This window comes from Stylophora pistillata, chromosome 6 (genome assembly GCF_964205215.1).
Source record: "Stylophora pistillata chromosome 6, jaStyPist1.2, whole genome shotgun sequence".
Classification (NCBI taxonomy): domain Eukaryota; kingdom Metazoa; phylum Cnidaria; class Anthozoa; order Scleractinia; family Pocilloporidae; genus Stylophora; species Stylophora pistillata.
In genome coordinates, this window is record NC_142524.1 from 3,056,255 (window position 1) to 3,074,618 (window position 18,364).

An 18,364-nucleotide genomic window follows, 5' to 3' on the forward strand; every position below is an offset into this window, starting at 1 on the left:
AGACCCCGAACCACCTGAAAATATTTTGAACTATTTACATTTATTGTTTCTTTTAGACTTTACATATTTGTTGTAGATTATTAGCACTATTAATCAGTTATTCTACATCTCCCAGCGTTAGCCCAGCTATTTGGGAGTATAAGTTCCAAGTTTACCTCCAAGTGCACGTTCGATCGGTTGCTATGTCAAAACTCAGCTGCATCCATAGAGGATTCTTCGCACAAACATCTTGCAAGCTGAAAGAAACGATCGAAAATAACAATCAGTCATTGGGAAAAATGAGTGAATAATATGCAATACTCCGTTAAATTCCTTTTGAGGCAGAAACCATCGGTTATTAAGGTATATTTGATCGAATGCACTTCTTCCAGCGGTTAGCCTGTCGAACGGTAATGCTAGTTATCTTATGAGAGTAGAGATTTCGTACCTTAACACCTCATGATTTAATGAGAATGGTGACTTCTGTATTAAACTTAAAACTAAATGTCGCTTGTGGGTGCAGAGTGAGTTAGCTACTTACGAGAAAAATGTGAATTCCACAGTTGTACCCATCCTTCTGTTTAAAGTGCACCGGCTCGATGTGCAATTCTCTGGTGTACAATTCTCTTGAAATCAAACATTATTTTACGAAAGATCTTAATGGTTAAAACCCTGGCCGATTCGACACGCAAATGAACAGACAGTAAAAAGTTAATGAATAATTCATAACTAAAAGCATTCATTGAAGTGTCAGCTATTGTTTCCAGTCAAAATACAATTACGAAAGCAATACTAGGATAGATAAAACAAGATTGCCCTTACTGATCTGCAATCCTCGTTCTCCTCCATCTTGAGATATGCAACACCACCGAAAAAGTACCTTGTGTAAAACCACTGAAAATTTATTGGAAACCCCACCAAAAAAAAAAAATTCGCCAAAACAATCCCGCCAAAAAATCCTAACTCGAAAATCCTAACTCGAAAATCCAACTCGAAAATCTAACTCGAAAATCCAACTCGAGATCCAACTCGAAATCCTAACTCGGTAAATAGGCAACCTCGTAAAACTGTTCCTTTTCTTTCGTTTACCGCCCTTCATCATGTGGTTTTTACGGCTCCCTTGGTCTCGTAATCTTTGATGGAAGGGTGACCAGATCTTTTTGTAAATATTGGTGTTCCTCGCCGTCATTAAAACTCGTTGGTCGAAGCGCTGTTCTGTTATTTTTCGACATCTTCGCCGCTTTATGTGTCCAACCCGAACAGAACGGCTATGTTTAGTGGAACCACCAAAATAGAACTAAGAGTAATCTTTCTAGTAAAATTTATTCCACCATGTCTATCTTCGATGATTTGCTGGTGAACCTATTTTTAGCACTATCCGCTTCCCCACGTAGATGACCCCTTAATTCAGGTTCGACTGTATACAGCTAAAAACTATCAGTGAAGATCCTGTCAAGAGAGCTCATCAATATTCTCAAATTGATAAAATCCGTTTAATCTCAACCCAGAACAGAATTAAACATTGACAGAAGGGCAGAGATTGTAAAGGCGAACAGAAAAAACAGGTATTTAAAAGGTTTTGATTGATTTAATATTTCAACTGCATGTAACTTATGAAGTAGTTTCTGAGCAATTTTAAAATATATACAAGAATACACAAACACGCGTGCACACCAGCACTCATCAAATTAAAATTAGAATTTGAATTTCAATAGATTTATCACATTTCTCGGTGTGATAAACCTAAATCTTGAATTTTTCAAAACAACACAAGATATTTTTTAAAGTTACGTGATAACCAGGTAATCAAATGAGTAAGTCTGTAAAAGAAAAAAAGGCTGAATAATGAAGTCAGTTTTTCAGTTATCAACCTCATGTTTTAAATTCTTAAGTTCGGCTACCCGATAAAATGAGCGCCCAAAATCCTTTTTTTTTTTTTTCGAACGATACCAGAAGCAAAACCGTTCTGGAAAAAATTGGTGTCATCAGAATGACACATTTGAGCCCCTCCCAGGGGTTTTACGGAACGAGGGAACTGGAACATTTATTTTTTTAAGGTACAGGGATATTTTCAAATTATTTTCAGGCAACAAGGGAACTCTTGAGTAGATTTTTGGGAACAAGAGAACACCGATCTACTTTTAGTAATATATATTTTCTAACTTTCCAAGCCCTTAAGATATAAAAAAAAAATTTGGGGAACAATGACAAACATTTTTGGGGATCAAGGGAACAGCGCAAAAATTTTCGGGATCAAGGGAACATGAGCTAAAGACATTTTTGGGAACAAAGGGTTTTATTGATGGGGAACAAGGGATAAAATCCAAAAAGATTGAGGCATCAAGGGAATATGTACCCCCCCATGGGCTCACATCTGAAAAATGTATCTTCAAGAAAAATGTCTTTCATAGCCAAAATTTAGTTGAAATAAATTAAACAGCTTTCTTTCTTTTTTTTTTTTTTTTAATCTCTCTGCCCAAGAAAAAGATGAACCAGAGCATATCATATACTAGTCTCACGAAATAAATCTTTTTTAATGCTCAGATGCAAAGTCAACAATAGGAAACTTGGCATATTTATATGGCACATCTGAGAAGAAAGCTTTTCGTGTTTGACGATTGCCTGACTCGGATGTGAATAGGTTTTCAAGATACTTTTGTGCACGGCTGGATTACAGAAAAAAAATCTGAGGCTTAAAAACTACAAAAGTCGATAATTTACTTGCTTTTTTATTTTTCTGAAAGGCAGAGATGATAATTGAGTAGAAAAGGAAATCTACATCTGAAGAGACTTCATCCTGAGACAAGCCATGTTTCGTTAATTCTTCATCCTTTCGCCCAAATGCACCTTCACACAAGAACTAGCTAGCAGTCCTCAAGTGTTCAAATACCCATTGAAAATCAAAAGCGCAGAGTTACTGAATCACACCGGAAATTAATAACAGCGCTCAAATATGGGGACTCGGCTTTCTTCCAGCCTTTATTTTCATGCTGTTCTTCGCAATGTTTCTCAAATACCTTCCTCTTACAATTTCTAAAATTGTCAAACGGATTGACGGTAATAACATTTTAGGCACTTGCCTATGAGATATTAATCAGGTGTCCATTTTGTTACACAAATTTTTTTCTATAATTGAATGTACGTAATTGCAAAAGAAGCGGAAAACACTATTTGGAATATAAGGACTTTCTTTTTTTTTTAACCTTTCAGATGCTGTCTACTGAATAAAAACTTTCAAAATCTTCTTTAATGAGCGAATTCTACTAGGATTTTCTCCATGTTGTCATCGCCGGCACTTGAAGCAGTGTTGAAGTGCCTCACTCAATTCCAATCAAACCTTTACTAAACCTGATTTTAGCTTTTATTTTCCTATTGCCAAAAGAGACAAGTATAGCAGAGATGCACTAAGAAAACCACTAATCCGTGTGCCAAAGAGGTGAATCTGGTGGCTTATTAGGAGGTCTTGAAATTTCCAGTATAAGTAATGATTATCTTGAGTTGATTGCAATATACACATGGCATATCTATATTGTGCGACATCTAGTTAAGTTCAATGTAGCAAGTTCGGTGGTGGAAACAGAAGCCACTTTGAAGAAAACATTATTTTTGGTAAGTAACTCGGTGTTTCCCCAGATTTACAAATCTCGTCCATGTAAATAGAGCGAATGAATCCGTGTTACCTAGAGCATCATATCGAAATTAGTTTTTTAGTAAAGTGAAGTCACAATTTGGTTCTGGTTTGCGCTAGGAGCGATTCAGCGAAGGTTCGAGTTATCGGGAACTGACGCTTCTAACAATGAGGAAAGCAATATTTTGATAATTTTTCCTTTTTTTAAGGCCCATGCTTACGCTTAAAATTCGATTTTAAAATAGTTATTCCCGATAATGACCTTTAAACCCGAAAATCACACAGAGTACACTTGGGCCGTCTGTGCAACAACAAGCTTTATAGCTTAAAGCTCTTATAGTACTTTGTCGTAGAAACGAATTGAATATTACAAGTCATATAATGTAATAAGACAAAAACAAAATTCAAAGAAATTACAGGAAGTGATTATTAATTTTTGGGCAAAGAAATCATTGTCATAACTATCTCCTGAATTTCAAATCATGAAGAGATGAACAGCAACTGTTTTATAAGGATGGACTCACCCGGATATAATTAATAAATAAATATATGATACGCCTCGAGTTGGCACGGAATATATTCCATAGGACTAACCCTGTACTCTTTCTTTCTTTCGTTCGTTCTTTATTCATTTTTTCTTTCGTCTAGATCACAGTACAAGCTCTTGTGGCCTACAGCTATGAAAGATGCCTCTTGCTATAGCAATAACAACAATTCTATTCGTACTTGTGACAATGAATATTATGGGAAATTCTCTCGTATGTGCGATGATTTTGAAACACCGAGATATCAGGTACAACTCGCTCATAAACCACAGTGCGTGAGATAAAAGTCGTATTTCTTATGAAAAGAGTTTGTGTCTAGATCTTTGTGAAAAGTACATGGTCGTTGTTTATCTTATAATGATCTTAAATTGTTTACTCTAGATGTCGAGTTTCTATATTTGAATTACTTTCAACAAGCAATTGTAAGTTCCATCGTTTACTTTTGCAAAAGCGCAGAATGTATCCACATAATGTAATTAAAGCTTTTACTTCTGATAGATATTTTTTCTTTGATCAAATAGGGCCGATATAGACTAAAGTGATTGTACATTCTATGATTAATAATCACTAGAGGTCGTCAAACTCCGAGAAAGTTCTATCACTGATAGTGTTGGAATTTTAGCAAATGGGGTCCAATTTTACCAGATGTTTTGACTATTTTACTTGTTGCGTTACTGGATTTTTTTTCTCAATATTACAGGAGGACTCCGGTTAACTTACTCATTTTGAACCTGGCTGTGGCAGATGCTCTCTTTGCTGTGTTTATCACACCTAAACTTATTGTGAGTCTCAACCTGACTCACCCGCGTGGCCTGACGGGTACAATTTTATGCAAACTGATTACGGGGGGGGCTTTCAGTTGGGTTGCAGGAGTTTGCTCAGTTCTTACTCTGATTGCAATTTCTGTCGAACGATATTTCGCAGTTTTGGATCCAAATGGCATGAAGTGGAGACTCACAGACCGTAAAGTGAAGGTTTGTCCCAATCAAATTAGGGACTTTAAGCAGTCAGGACGGCAACGCCACGGAAGACGTCCATTAAAAAATGAGTTTCTATTTTTAGTTAGAATTTTGAAAATGGCTGCATGTGTTTACCGTCTCATTGGGTGCCAGACCTCAAACTCAACATAACGCATAAATGTAACGTTCAGTTCCAAATGTAAATTAAAGTAATTTGCCGCCGCGGTCTCGCTTCGCAGACGACGCAAATTTTGGTGACTTCACGTTGTTCTTTTGCAAAGGACGGCTAAGATATGTACAAAGTTTCAAAACGCACTTGCTGGGCTATCGTTCTGCCAATTAAATCTATTGTTTTTCCTCGTTCTCGTTGCCGTAGCCATCGTGGTTTGCTTAAAGTCCCTATTAGCAGCACATGTACGGGGTGAATGCGCCCTTGGTTCGAATATAGACTTTGCCCATTTAATTGTACATACTCATTCTAGGTGATAGTAGCTGTCGCTTGGGTCTATGCGTGGATCAGTAATATCCCTACAATCGCTGGCTTGAAAGTGACCGAAAATAACTATTGCAGGGAAGATTTACCCGAGGATTGGATGCCCAAGGCTTATACCATTTATATTGATGTCGTTCTTGTATTGATTCCCCTATTGGTGATGTCCGTGTTGTACTCAAGAGTCCTGTATGCCTTGTGGGTGAAGCCGCGGAACACTGTTCAGCCAATGACAGGCCAACAAAAAGTAAGAACATTAGAGAACATTAATTGAACGTGTAACGTTGATTCTGTGGAACATAATGGCCGTATATCACATAGAAAATATACACAGTACATTCATTTATGTATCTTGGAACTCCCGAGTTGTTGACAACTATTCACCGAGGTTGAGGTGGCTAAGGAAACAATAACCTCCATTTGGTGCGAAAATATGCACGGATATTTGTCCTCGACCGGACGTTCTCTGTTCCGACATGTAAACAGTTTCCCGAGAGCGCAGCTCAAGAAAAACTGTGAGTTTTGAGGAACAAAGAATGTCCAAGGACAAACATACCAGCGTATTTTCGCGCCAAGTGGATCGGTATTGTGTTTATTATCCTTCAAATATATTTTCAACGTATGGAAAAATGTTTACGAACAGCCTACCGTTTACAGCGTGGGATGTTCACGAGCTAAATATCCACAGTTAGCTACCTCCACCTCGGTGAACAGTTGTATAGCATAACAATAAGATAATCTAGCACAGAAAGATTATTTTAACTCATTTATTCCTGCAACAAATACAATAATTTCAGGCGCAAATCCCGGGCGTGTTGCTCAGAGGTGAATAGCAAAGGATATTTGGAGTATGAGCTGCCAATCAGAGCGCGTCTTCAACGCTATCCACTATTTTAGTTTATTAAAAACTGGATCATTGGATAATGCAATTCAAAACTTTTTATTGGCTTAGCCATTATGGTATATGAGCCAATATACCACAATCTACAAATATGGTAAGCGTACGCGTCAGCTTAAAATCAAAACGGAGCTAAATAAAAAGTCGGGCTTCTTCTTACAAAATAATAATTTCTTGGGGGCGTTTTTAATAAAACAATTATTCTACTCGCGCTTGTTGGATATGAGATGATTATAGCCAACTCGGCGCTACGCGCCTCGTTGGCTATCCATCATCTCATATCCAACGCGCGCTCGTGGAATAATTGTTAAATACACTCGATTTCAAGGACGTTGACCCCTAAAAAGCATCATCCGTGAACGATGAGACCCAACAGCTTTATAAGAAATGTTCGCACAATTCCATAATCAATGCGTTACTTTTTCATTCTTTATTAAAAAAAAATTTTTTGATAATTCTCTTTTTCTTGAGAAAGCTTAAATGGTTTCTATCATTAACAACGCGCAACTGATTGTGGTCATCATGCACATGTGTACCTAGAAAGTCATTAGGTTTTATCGATCATTGCCTACGCTTTGTAGGGTCAACGTTTTTGCAGTTGAGGGTATACTAAAATAATTCAACCACAGTTTTGAAAAATATTTATTTGTGAAAAGCTATCGATTAGACTTAAAGATGGCTGTTGGTGAATTCTAGAGGGAGAAAATTGGTTAGGCATTAGATTCATTATCTGTAAAAGATAATGAATATAATACGCAGAACCTTTTTGGAAAGAATCCACAGTGTAAGTCAGTAATTCCACATACACCTGTTTAAGGCATAGTGAGCGGAGTTGTAGGTTAGCTTATTAGTCTGACTTTATTAAACAAATCTTACTTCTTGTATTTCTCAAAACTCAGGGTGTGATAAAAGTCCGTAAGCGAGTCACCTTAATGGTTGTCGCAGTCACTGTCATCTTCGCAATCTGCTTGGGAACGATCCAAGTGATTTACACTTTGGCCCGTTTTACTTCCTACCAATTGAGTCCTGTTGTGACCGCCATTGCCAACGTAATGGTTCTGTTCAATTCTGCTGTCAATCCATTCGTGTATGCGCTGCTAAACCATAACTTCAGAGGCAAGATGAAGGGAATGATTCGCTGTTCTAAAGTGAGAGCTATTGCTGCAGTTTCAGAGCCTCAGAGCACAGATCATCCCATCAACTAGCGAATTCCTGTTTCTCTTCCGACTGCTTCAAACCAAGCATCGAACACTCACTCATCTGAACTTTCCGGAAAGTAACCTGACCCTCTTTCCCCTGCTTTATTTTTGCATCTGATTGGTACATAAAATGAGTCTTCTGGACCAATTACAGAGCCAAGTAAAGAAAAGTAAAAGCAATCCCTTTGTAGCTCAAGTGTTCTGAGTGGTGTGTAAACTCACCAACGATCACAATAAAACAAAGCTTGGACACTGTTCGTCTCAGTGTATCAAATCCGACATTAATAATTGTCCTTACTTCTAAAGTAAACCCGTTGCTAATTAAAAGTTGTCCGCTAATCCAAGAGCTTAGTAAAACAACGATGAAATAATCCAGGTTTATTCATGTTCGACCTTAATTTGTCAACTCGCTACTGAAGGAGACCTGTGCCACCAACAAAGACAAAAAGGGTTGCCGCTTCTGTTTGAACGCAGCATTTTAACCGTGCCTGCAAATCAAGATGCTGTTTTGTCTGTTGCTTGTCCAGATGTCAGCGAAGTCACATTAATATCAGTGGCGGCTCGTTACCTTTCGCCACTTATATGGTATACGTCTTATTGTGCCAATCGCTCATTTGGGGAAGTTAGAAAAAAATTCGTGAGTAATTTATAATTTCTCCCTGGATTACAAAACCAAATTTCCTTTTTTTACCTTGTGGTAGCATTCAAAGTTCAGTTCACGACTTAAAAGAGTGTTTTACTGATGCAACTCACTCAGAACTTTTCAAGTGCTTCGTATCTCGATAAAGATATGAATGAACTGAATGCTGATGGTTTAAAATTAAAGTACTATCTACTTTTAAAAGTTTTTCTGAGTGCTTCTTAATGAGAGGAATTTGATTTCTCATCTCCTCTCACTCTTTGATGCTTCACATTCTATGATATACTTCACAAATTTGACAGGGCACATTAGCTAAAGTTGCCTCTAAACGTTGCACTCCCATGCATTTCCGTTCGTGATGTATGCGTTATTACATTGACCAAGCTCATTGGTCAATATGGCTGGATATTAACCGAGTTTTTTTTTGCGTTTTTATGGAACAGAAAAATTATAGAGAAAAAAAAACCGTAAGGCTAATATCTAGCCATCCTAACCGAACGAGTTTGGAAAATACAGGATTCATTTTATAAAGAAAAAAGTTTTTGCTATATTTTGTAAGAAGGACTTGATATTTTTTGAGAGTCAACTGTCAGTTTATGCTACAATAGGCCCGCGAGAGTAGTTTATGTTTTCTTTGTTAGACTGTCATCTGACACTATTTGCGACTTCATCGCCGACATTAATAATATTGTCAAAAAGTAGGAAGTCTTAAGTCTGCTTCACAATATTTTTTAATTGCGCGGAAAGCAGGCAATTCCCGAGCGAGCAAGATGGGCCCATTTTTCCCGCTCGAGTGGCCGATCAGATTACAGGATTCACCTCATTTTACCCACGAACACTACCAGCTAGGGGATAAGTTGCAGTTCAATGAAGTCGAAGTTCGCTGCTGAGAGTCTGAAATACACCTTGGTTGAGTGAGAGGACACTTTGCTAAGAGGAAAAGAAAGCTAAGTGAAAGCGATGTGTGGCGGTGGCACGATTCAGATCAAAGGACAGAACACATAAAAACTCTGTGAGTAAAACATAGTCAGCAAGAATTGAGATTTTTAAATGCACTTGAGTCAAGTGCTTTACTTGGAATTGACGTAGCTTCTGGTGTGAAGCCAATGTATATCGATATTGTGTGGCACGCGGTTAAGCTAAGTAGAGCAAGTTCGGATGTTAAAACAGCAGCCGATTTCATTTAGGTAAGTTATTCCGGCAGTGTTTCCCCAATTTTGCAAATCTCGTTCATGCTAATAAAGTGAAAGCCACTTAGTTCGAACCAGTGGGATATTCTAGTTATCTAGAGGTCTGCAATGCATGTTTCTGTGAGGCGAAGTTGCATTTTGATTCGAGTTTGCGAGAGGATCGACTCAGCTAAGGTTGCGGTTATCAAGAACTGACTACAACAACAAAAAAGCAACGACAGTTTAGCTGTTCTGTTCTCTAGCAACAAGCTCTATATTCAAGCTTTTATATTAATCGGACAGAATCGCAAACGATTTGAATATATTTCATTGTACCATACCTAGCGTAATCAGGGGGAAAACTTCAAAGAAACTACAGCAAATATTAATCAATTGGTGGGCAAAAGAAACATTGAAGATCAAATAATCGCGAAGAGATGAACAGCAGTTATTGTAATAGCTTGACTTAATGCAATATCCCTGGCCGAGTACAATATATGTATACCTCATTTGATGGTTTAACATATCATACGATTCTTATATTTATTTATTAATTTGTTCATTTTCCCTGAACACAGAGACAGGTTTTATTGTCTACAGCCCTCTAGGATGTCACTTGAAGTAACCATAACAACAATTCTGTTTCTACTTGTGGCTGTGAATATCGTGGGAAATTCTCTCGTCTGTGCGTTGATATTGAAACATCGGACTATGAGGTACAAGTTCGAAAAACTGCAGTATTCATGCTTATACGCTAAAATGAGAAAGATCATTCCTCCAACAAAAAGAGTGTGCGTCTAGATTTTTAAACTTTACCTGACCAGATGTGTATCTCTGGTTGACTTACAGTCAACACACAATTAAAGGTTGAAGGCACAAGATGTCACCACATGGCAAAATGGTATAAATATCTCAATATTTATCGTTATTTTCTTCGTAATTTAAAGCCAGGCCGCTTTAAACTAAAAAAAATTGTACACTCTATGAAATATCATCAATAGAGTTCATGACAATTAAATTCAGAGAGATTTTGGGGATTGATGATGGTTTGAATTTTGCCAAATGGTGCTCAACTTTAAAGATGTTTCGGCTTCTAAACTTGTTGCCTAACTCAGTTATAGTGCACCCTTTTCTAAAATTACAGGACTCCGGTTAACTTGCTCATTTTCAACCTGGCTGTGGCAGATGCTCTCTTTGCAGTGTTTATCTCACTCGAATTTATTGTGACTCTCAACCTGACTCACCCGCGTGGCCTGACGGGTACAGTTTTATGCAGACTGATTACAGGGGCAACTTTCGGTTGGGTTGCAGCAGTTTGCTCGATTTTTACTCTGGTTGCAATTTCTATCGAACGATATTTCGCAGTTTTGGAAACAATCGGCAACAGACGGAGACTCACAATCCGCAAAGTGAAGGTATGTCCCCATAAAAATTTGCATCAACAAAAATATTGTCTTTCGATATGTCTTCGGATTCACTCATATGAACCGTTTCTAATGTGTCTAGGTGATAATAATTGCGGCTTGGACCTACGCATCAATCAGCAACATCCCAATATTCGTAGGCGCCAAACTGAGCGAAAAGGGTGATTGCACGAGTAATTTCCCCAAGGATTGGATGTACAAGGCTTATAACATGTATATCAATGTCGTTGTTGTCTTTGGCCCGATGTCGTTGATGTTCGTGCTGTACTCAAGAGTCCTGTACACCTTATGGGTGAGGCCACAGATCAGCGTTCGTGTTCAGGCGATCACTAATCATCAAAAAGTAAGAGTATGAGAGAAGATTAAATAAATGTCTAACGATGATTCTATGAAATTCAAAGACGAATATCTCATGGAAAATCCACACAGTCCCTTAATTTGGTCATAGATCTTGAGACTATCGAATAGAAACATTTCACAACAGCTTTGAAAACTCCTACTTTTATTACATGTACAGGGCATTAATCATAATAAGGCATAATAGTGGCTATTGGTGAAGAGTAAATAGATAGTTCATTTAAGTCATTATCGAAACACGATTAATTACCCAGGCAAGTTCTAGCCATAACGAATGGCCCAAATTTTTCTATTGTGCATTTTATGTGGCTAAAACTGATAACTAGGCTCGATGACCAGCCGCTGCTCAAGTTATGAGACACTTCGCCTCAACAATTGGGAGACTGAACCCTGATTGTTCTTATCGCTGTGAGAGTTCAAACCACTCTGAAATTGCGCCTCATTCTTCGTAGACAATAAATCTGTTGCTGGAACGAAGATTTTTTCCGACCTTATGATCCATTACCTTGTTAACAGGAAAGTAATACACATTGTGAGCCGGTGGTAAGATCGACTCCGTTATTTATAGACAAGGTGAGAGAGGTTGCATGTTAGTTTGTTAATCTATCTTTATTAAATAAATCTCGTATTTATCAAAAAACAGGGTGTGCTGAGAGTCCGTAAGCGAGTCACCCTGATGGTTGTCGCAGTCACGGTCATCTTTGCAATATGCTGGGGAACGATTCAAGTACTTTACACCTTGAAATATTTTACCTCCTATCAACTGAGTCCTCTTGTGACCGCTAACGTAATGGTTCTATTCAATTCTGCGGCCAATCCATTCATGTACGCGCTGTTGAACTATAGCTTCCGAGACAAGATGAAGAAAATAATACGCTGTTCTATTGTGAGAGTTGTTCCTGCCGTTGCAGAACCACAAAACAGGGATCTTGCCATCAACGAGCGAAATCCTGGCCCTCTCCCGGCTGTGGAGTAAACTCCCCGTAACCTGAGGATCGGACACTACTTGATCTTCCTTTCTGGGAATAATTTGACTCTCCGAAGACTATGGCTGTATTTCCTTTTCTTTTAGTGAGTTCATATGCAACAGATTTATCGCTTACTCAAGAACAGTAAATAATTCAAAGAGGAAAAATGACGCACTTAGAACTTATAATTATTATCACCAGGGGGGTGGGGGAGGGGATGATGTCAGTAAACGGAGGGGGGATCAGTCGTCACCAAAAGAATATAAAGGGGGAACTATCGCTATGGTGAGCTAAAGCTGATGGAGTAACATCATCTCATAAAGTATCTCTCTAAGGCATCTTCTGCTGGGTAGAATACAAATGGTGGAAAGTGAACACCGTCAATAGTGCCTCCTGGGTATGCTGCGCTCATCTGATAGACATCCAAGATAGGGATACCAGCTTCACACATTTTCTTCATGGCGTAAGCGTTGAACAGCTTAATTCGCTGTAAAAATTCAGTTTCAGAGTTTTAGAATCTAACTATCGAAAAAGAAAACAAAAAAAAAAAAAGGAACACACAAAAGTATACCAGAAAAAAACAAAACAAAACAAGGTGGCAACGTAGCCTATAATGCAATGCCTGTAAATATAAATCGTTTTGCTTTCGATGCGGGTTCGGCGGTTGAAAACAGCAAGAGATTTGTACGAGATGGGACTTGGCACGGGCAAGAACAAGAGGATTATAATTTGGGCATCAAATTATAATTGGGCATCGTGAATTATACAAATTTCACTGCGACATTTTAGAGGTAACAGTGTGATAATTAAAGTATCACAGATGTCTTGAATTTTGAACAGGGGTGTTTTTTTCATTCCGCGCTCCGTCGCCATTGCATCGGGGAAACAGAGGATACCTTCAACATAATCAGTCTAATGACCCATTCACACTAGCAGAACACGTTTAGTTAAACCCGTTTCATCTGACTGAAAATCAGCAATAGAAAACTTAAAGACCGAATTTTACATAATGTTCAAGTAATCACTAACTTCTATTTCCATTTTGCTAAACTTGAAGTCAATAAACATCAGTTTAAGCAGTTTCGCCTTGATATAAAGAGGTTATGAGAGCACAGATTCTTTACCTGTTCAGTATGAAAGCGTCGACAACAACCTGTGTACAGCTCTGTCTGTTTCCCGAGGGAGGGTGTTGTCTTCCAAACAACCCTCCCTAGATAATTCTGTCTTAAAAGACGAATGAAACCTTTAATTATCTTCTGATAATTTCTAAAGCTCGTGCTTTTTAAGAGGTGGACTCCTGTGTTGAGTACCAAGGCGCTATCTTCATCCATTAATGGCTGGGTTACAACTGAGCGCAATTCTTCCAGGACTTGTGTAACATTGAGGTCATGACCTCCGTAACTAAAAAAAAAAAAAAAACAGAAACAAAAACAAGCTGTCACTTCACCTCAAATTATCCTTGATTATCAGTAGTCATTTCCGAGCACAGCTCGTCCATTCCCGTCGTGTCTTTCGTGGTGTTAATTCATCTAAAGACCAATAGAAGACAACCACGCCAGCTCATTTCTTACTCAACCGATCAAAGCTACAAAGTAAAATCTAAAGCCAATCACCGCTTGGTCACACGCGTTTTCGCGGGCTCTTTCCTTGTCACGTGTATCTATATCGATTTCTTATTGGCTCACTGGATCTGATTCTTAATCACATCCATTTATTATCAGCTGACTATATTTAGAATGAGTTTGAGATCTATTACTTTTGTTGTAAATGTAACAGTGGAAGTGGTACAGGGGCCAGGGATTGGGAGGGTGGCGTATGAATTAGATGATGTCTGTTAGGATTTTGAACATTTGAAGATTGAAACATTTTGAACATTTGAAGGATTAGAGCTGGCGTGATGTCCTAAACGATTTTGCCGACATAACGATATTTAAAGATGAAACAATTTTTCTATAACGATATTTAGATTAGATTTAGATTTAGAATGTAGTATTATTCCTATATGTAAAGAAAAGTGTTACTAAGCTGAACTTGCTATGGCCTGCAATCTCCCGAAAAAACTCTAGAATATCCGGCGCTGTTTAAGCTCTCGCCCAGCCCTTACTAGTGTCTGAAGGAGGAAAGAGGTTTGAGTACGAGATTGAATACCTCCATTACCAAAGATCCACCTCGTTTGAGCTCACTGTTCCCAGCCAGTAGACCCATACATTGGTATGATAACAAGCTCGGAATACACGAGAACACAGTTGTCGGTTTTGCACTGATTCGTGAAACCGTCGATTGTGCGAGTCGCCGTAAATCCATAAGACACCAGATCCCTGCCTGTGCCCTGACCTCGGGTCACTGGAGTCAGCTGGAAAAAGAAAATACAACACGTTCCTAAAATGATGACGTGATATGACGTACTTTACGGAAATATTTCTAATCCTCTGATTGGTTGCTATTTATGGGTGAAATCCAGAAAGGAACAACTTTTATTTGGAAATATAGTAAATGTATAACTTTAGAAGGAGGTCATTGGGATGAATAATGTTAGGTACAGCTTGGGCTAAGATGGAGTGTATTACCTATTGTTTTAAATATCTAGAAAAACTCGTTAATCAAGAGGATTTTTCGTGCGGGACTGGGGGTCACAATCGCTGGCTTGAACAGGCTGGTCATTACTTGTTTTTTTTTTTTTTTTTGGCAGATTGCGTTACTTTCAAGGCGCCACTCACCTCCAAGGAAAAAGGGGAATACCATCAAGGAAGCCTGACAAAATGCTGGGGGGAGAGGAGGGTAACCTTTCATTGGACGAGTTCTTCGTCCGGGGGATAGAAAGGGAGGAGCAATGTTCCTGGCCCCTTCATCATACAGAAACCGGTGAGCTCTGACAAGATGGGCCTTTTGATTCATCAGCTTACTTTACCTTACTTTATCTACACGATTCATTTAGGAGCGAAAGAAAGACCTTCAAGGCTGTGATCATATTTCATGCAAAATGAATTGTTTTGTGCGTAGGCAACTCAAACACAAGCTTGTCAACGTACAGGTTTTATAGGGCGACCAGTTGTTGTTCACCCATCTTCCAAAACCGTCCGCAAGAAGGGTGCATCCCTCATTACACCATTGGGTACTGCTGCTAAACAGAGAATCTAAGTCTATTGGAAAAAAGAAAAACTTTCAAATTTATAACATGGTATTATTAAGGAGAACCACTCAATAAACGACTTCATATTATTTGTACTACATCGTCGATAAATTGAGTTTTTTTTTTTTTGGGGGGGGGGGGCTGAGACAGTTCAGATACTCCAGCATTTTCATTTGCGCTACAAGACAAAAGGTAGAACTGCGGGGAAACTCAATCACTCACACTGGGCATCTTTTTGCACGGTAGGAGGAACTTGGACCGTGAAATATGCTCCATAATAAAGCGGTGTATTGATGTAGTCGTCTGATGTCGTTAGTGTTTCTGGTCTTTGAAACGATCCGTGTCGACAGCCTGCAAAATTCATCACAACAATATTAAATTTGTTTCTAGAAAATGTTAACTTGTGCTTGATTTGTTTTAAAGCTCAGTGACGTCAATTGCGACTGTGAAACGTTAACAGCGACAATATTATGAGAGGTTTACATTTTTGCAATTTTTCCCCAAAATCACGAAGTTTATGAGATTTAAAATTCACGAAAATCTTATTTAATGAGGTACTGTATCAGGTACGAGCTGGCCTAGGATCCCTGATTTTGGACATCGGTTCCACTCCTTCACCAAAGTGTTTTGTAGTGGTAACTGAATACGCGGATAACCATTCAATTAACGCTAAAAATTTTGGCGTATAACTAACACGAACTTATTTAAGATACCTTAATTTCTCGGAGAATCAAGAAAATAAGCAATATGCATTACGAACCTCCACAATAATGAAAAGGTTATATAATTATCGGTCTCGCGAAATGCAAGAAACATGGTCAAACCTCTCATAAACCAATCAGGAGGCGGGTTTTTAAGCCCGTGACAGAGGGTATAGTCTAACATTATCTGTAAGGAGTAGGTCCCAGGCTCCATGGGTAAAAACTTGGCCTCGTATGTACCATTTTCCATATCGCTAACGGTAGCGACAAGATTTGCGGGGCCCTGAACTCTAACGCGCCACGCATCTCCACCGAACGTCTTTATACGGTTCAGAACTGTCACAGACTGTAAATATACTTTGCTGAAACGTCCTGCAGGATTGATTTCCGCCCCTGAAATAAAACTCAGGTTCGGATGAGTCTTGAAGTCGTCTGGCCAAATTTCATAAGCCCAATGTCGCGAGTAGCTTGGACACGAGTGAGTGTAGGTCCGCCAATCAGTTCGAAGGGTGCGTTCTCGGCACCAGTTCTTCTCAAAATACACGTAAGGGTCTTGTCCCAGAATGAGATTTCCACAAATAAAGAACAAGCAAAACACTGCTACTATCTGGTTTGGAGTGTTGTCCATTCTAGCAGATTTTTCTCACTAGGAATGAAAGCAGTTTATATACCTGCTGCATCAAAAAGACGTCTTAATTCAAAGGTTTTTTTGCAATCAATAATAGACTGTTGTCGCTGCTGTTTTTTCGTTTTTATTTAGTTTCTAATGCATTTAGACTTCTTCAAATTCACAAAGATTTTTCACCCATTCGTAGACTCCTAGTTTAGATAACATTTTTTGGCTCGTCTCGCTTATTGAGAAATTGTTTGGATTATTGATTACTAATTATATATGGTATCAAAATGAATCCGTTGTCCTAAATTTGAACGAAACTGAAAAAGCAGACTCATTTCTTTTTAGTGTAAAAGACACACACGTGGCAATAAAATTTAAGATCCACGATAATTACTCGTGGGAGACTACGAAGAATCCACATCTATGTCAAAAATTAATTACTCAGCATGCCTTATGGGCCTTACCAAAGCCTTACCGTAGGGAAGATGTTCCCAAAGACGCTCGTCGTCGCATAACAAATCCCAAAAATATCATACAACTAATTAAAATTCATCCCATGTCGAAAACTCGCGCTGAGATCCGAATGCAGAAACCAGACGACAACTATGATCATATCTTTACAATTTTAATACCCTGTCTGTCAGCTGGTTTGCCACCAGTTGTGTTTGAAAGTTGTCAGTTGTCTGTGCTATACGCGTAGCTTTTTGTGTATTTTACATTGAGTTTTCCGAATGAGTTGATTACCACAAAAATGTTGAATCAACTCTGAATTCCCAAGACTCGAAGACATGTTTATGCTTTGATACATGGAGGGTTAGAAACAACTGCCACTCTGAATTTCTCAAATGAATCGTTTGAATATATGTATCATGATAGCTCCTTTTTAACTGCTGTAAATTGAATATATAAGCACTCTCTAGTTGTCTCCGTCTCTTCATGCGACTCTTTCTATTTCTAAAATAATTTTGAAGACACTTATTTTTGAAATGAAACTAATTTGTAATGACCTGATTCGTAAATATAAGTTTGAAATCCTACCTTTTCGCCATAACGTCATAGCTTCATTATGGTCTTGACAGAGACAAAACAAAGAGGTACTGTCTCGATCCAATCTCTCGAGAAAGCAATTATAAAAGAGATAAATAACAACAAGTGTAACTTGTGATTTAGCGCCAGTGGGGCGCCATTTTAATCTTGCAGGTTCTTAGTCATCGTCTCGTTGACCACCTGTACCTGCTGGCTTTTTCACTTCCGGGTTTGAATGAAGCGGAAGTGAACGGGAGTTTCACGGCATGATCTGTTGACCACGCCGACAAATCTCCAGACAGGAGGTATGGGTTAAAAATTGAGGGAGATTCAAAGAGGAAAAACTCTAGCTAGGGAACATTCAAGTAACCCCACAACGATGTCTGCCAATCCAGATCACTTTTGAGGTTTTGAAGTCTTTCTAAAGCGCCTTCCAAACATTTTTTTCAGAAGTTCGTCGTTTTCTTTCCCGTTTTGTTAGTACTGAGATGTAATTTAAGGGACCAGTCATAATTTATACGGGGGAGGGGAGGATTTTGGTGAGGATCACACGGTTTTCAGGGGGAACGAAGGGGTTATTCGTCGCCATCAGATGGCAAAGGGCAAATCATCAGTAGATAAATGACTGGCAATTG

The 18,364-nt window shown here is 38.6% G+C and overlaps 2 protein-coding genes across 4 annotated transcripts; one reads left to right on the top strand and one right to left on the bottom strand.

Annotated features, from left to right (window-relative positions):
• Window positions 1-5,576: 5,576 nt before the first annotated feature.
• Window positions 5,577-7,952, top strand: LOC148727738 (pyroglutamylated RF-amide peptide receptor-like). The gene is made up of 2 exons (XM_088725654.1): window positions 5,577-5,848; window positions 7,399-7,952. The coding sequence occupies exons 1-2, from the start codon at window positions 5,705-5,707 to the stop codon at window positions 7,702-7,704; spliced, it is 450 nt and encodes a 149-aa protein (XP_088581780.1). The 5' UTR covers window positions 5,577-5,704; the 3' UTR covers window positions 7,705-7,952.
• Window positions 7,953-11,408: 3,456 nt separating this feature from the next.
• Window positions 11,409-17,902, bottom strand: LOC111327316 (uncharacterized). Of its 3 annotated transcripts, none has more exons than XM_088725811.1 (7): window positions 17,742-17,902; window positions 16,211-16,733; window positions 15,609-15,737; window positions 15,286-15,396; window positions 14,414-14,609; window positions 13,381-13,657; window positions 11,409-12,743 (listed from the first exon to the last, which is right to left on the bottom strand). In XM_088725811.1, the coding sequence occupies exons 2-7, from the start codon at window positions 16,713-16,715 to the stop codon at window positions 12,567-12,569; spliced, it is 1,395 nt and encodes a 464-aa protein (XP_088581937.1). In that variant the 5' UTR covers window positions 16,716-16,733; window positions 17,742-17,902; the 3' UTR covers window positions 11,409-12,566. The 3 variants fall into 3 exon arrangements, with proteins under 3 accessions (XP_088581937.1, XP_088581935.1, XP_088581936.1); XM_088725809.1 differs by having other exon boundaries at window positions 16,211-16,758; XM_088725810.1 differs by having other exon boundaries at window positions 16,211-16,761.
• Window positions 17,903-18,364: the final 462 nt, after the last annotated feature.

What these genes read in the sequence shown, in the direction of transcription:
- LOC148727738 (XM_088725654.1), top strand. Translation starts at nt 5,705, where the DNA reads ATGCCCAAGGCTTATACCATTTATATTGATGTCGTTCTTGTATTGATT. An exon ending in CAATGACAGGCCAACAAAAA is followed by an intron (nt 5,849 to 7,398) that starts GTAAGAACATTA and finishes CTCAAAACTCAG; the next exon opens with GGTGTGATAAAAGTCCGTAA.
- LOC111327316 (XM_088725811.1), bottom strand. Translation starts at nt 16,715, where the DNA reads ATGGACAACACTCCAAACCAGATAGTAGCAGTGTTTTGCTTGTTCTTT. An exon ending in TCCTGATTGGTTTATGAGAG is followed by an intron (nt 15,738 to 16,210) that starts GTTTGACCATGT and finishes TGAATTTTGCAG; the next exon opens with GCTGTCGACACGGATCGTTT. An exon ending in GACGCTTTCATACTGAACAG is followed by an intron (nt 12,744 to 13,380) that starts GTAAAGAATCTG and finishes GAATTTTTACAG; the next exon opens with CGAATTAAGCTGTTCAACGC.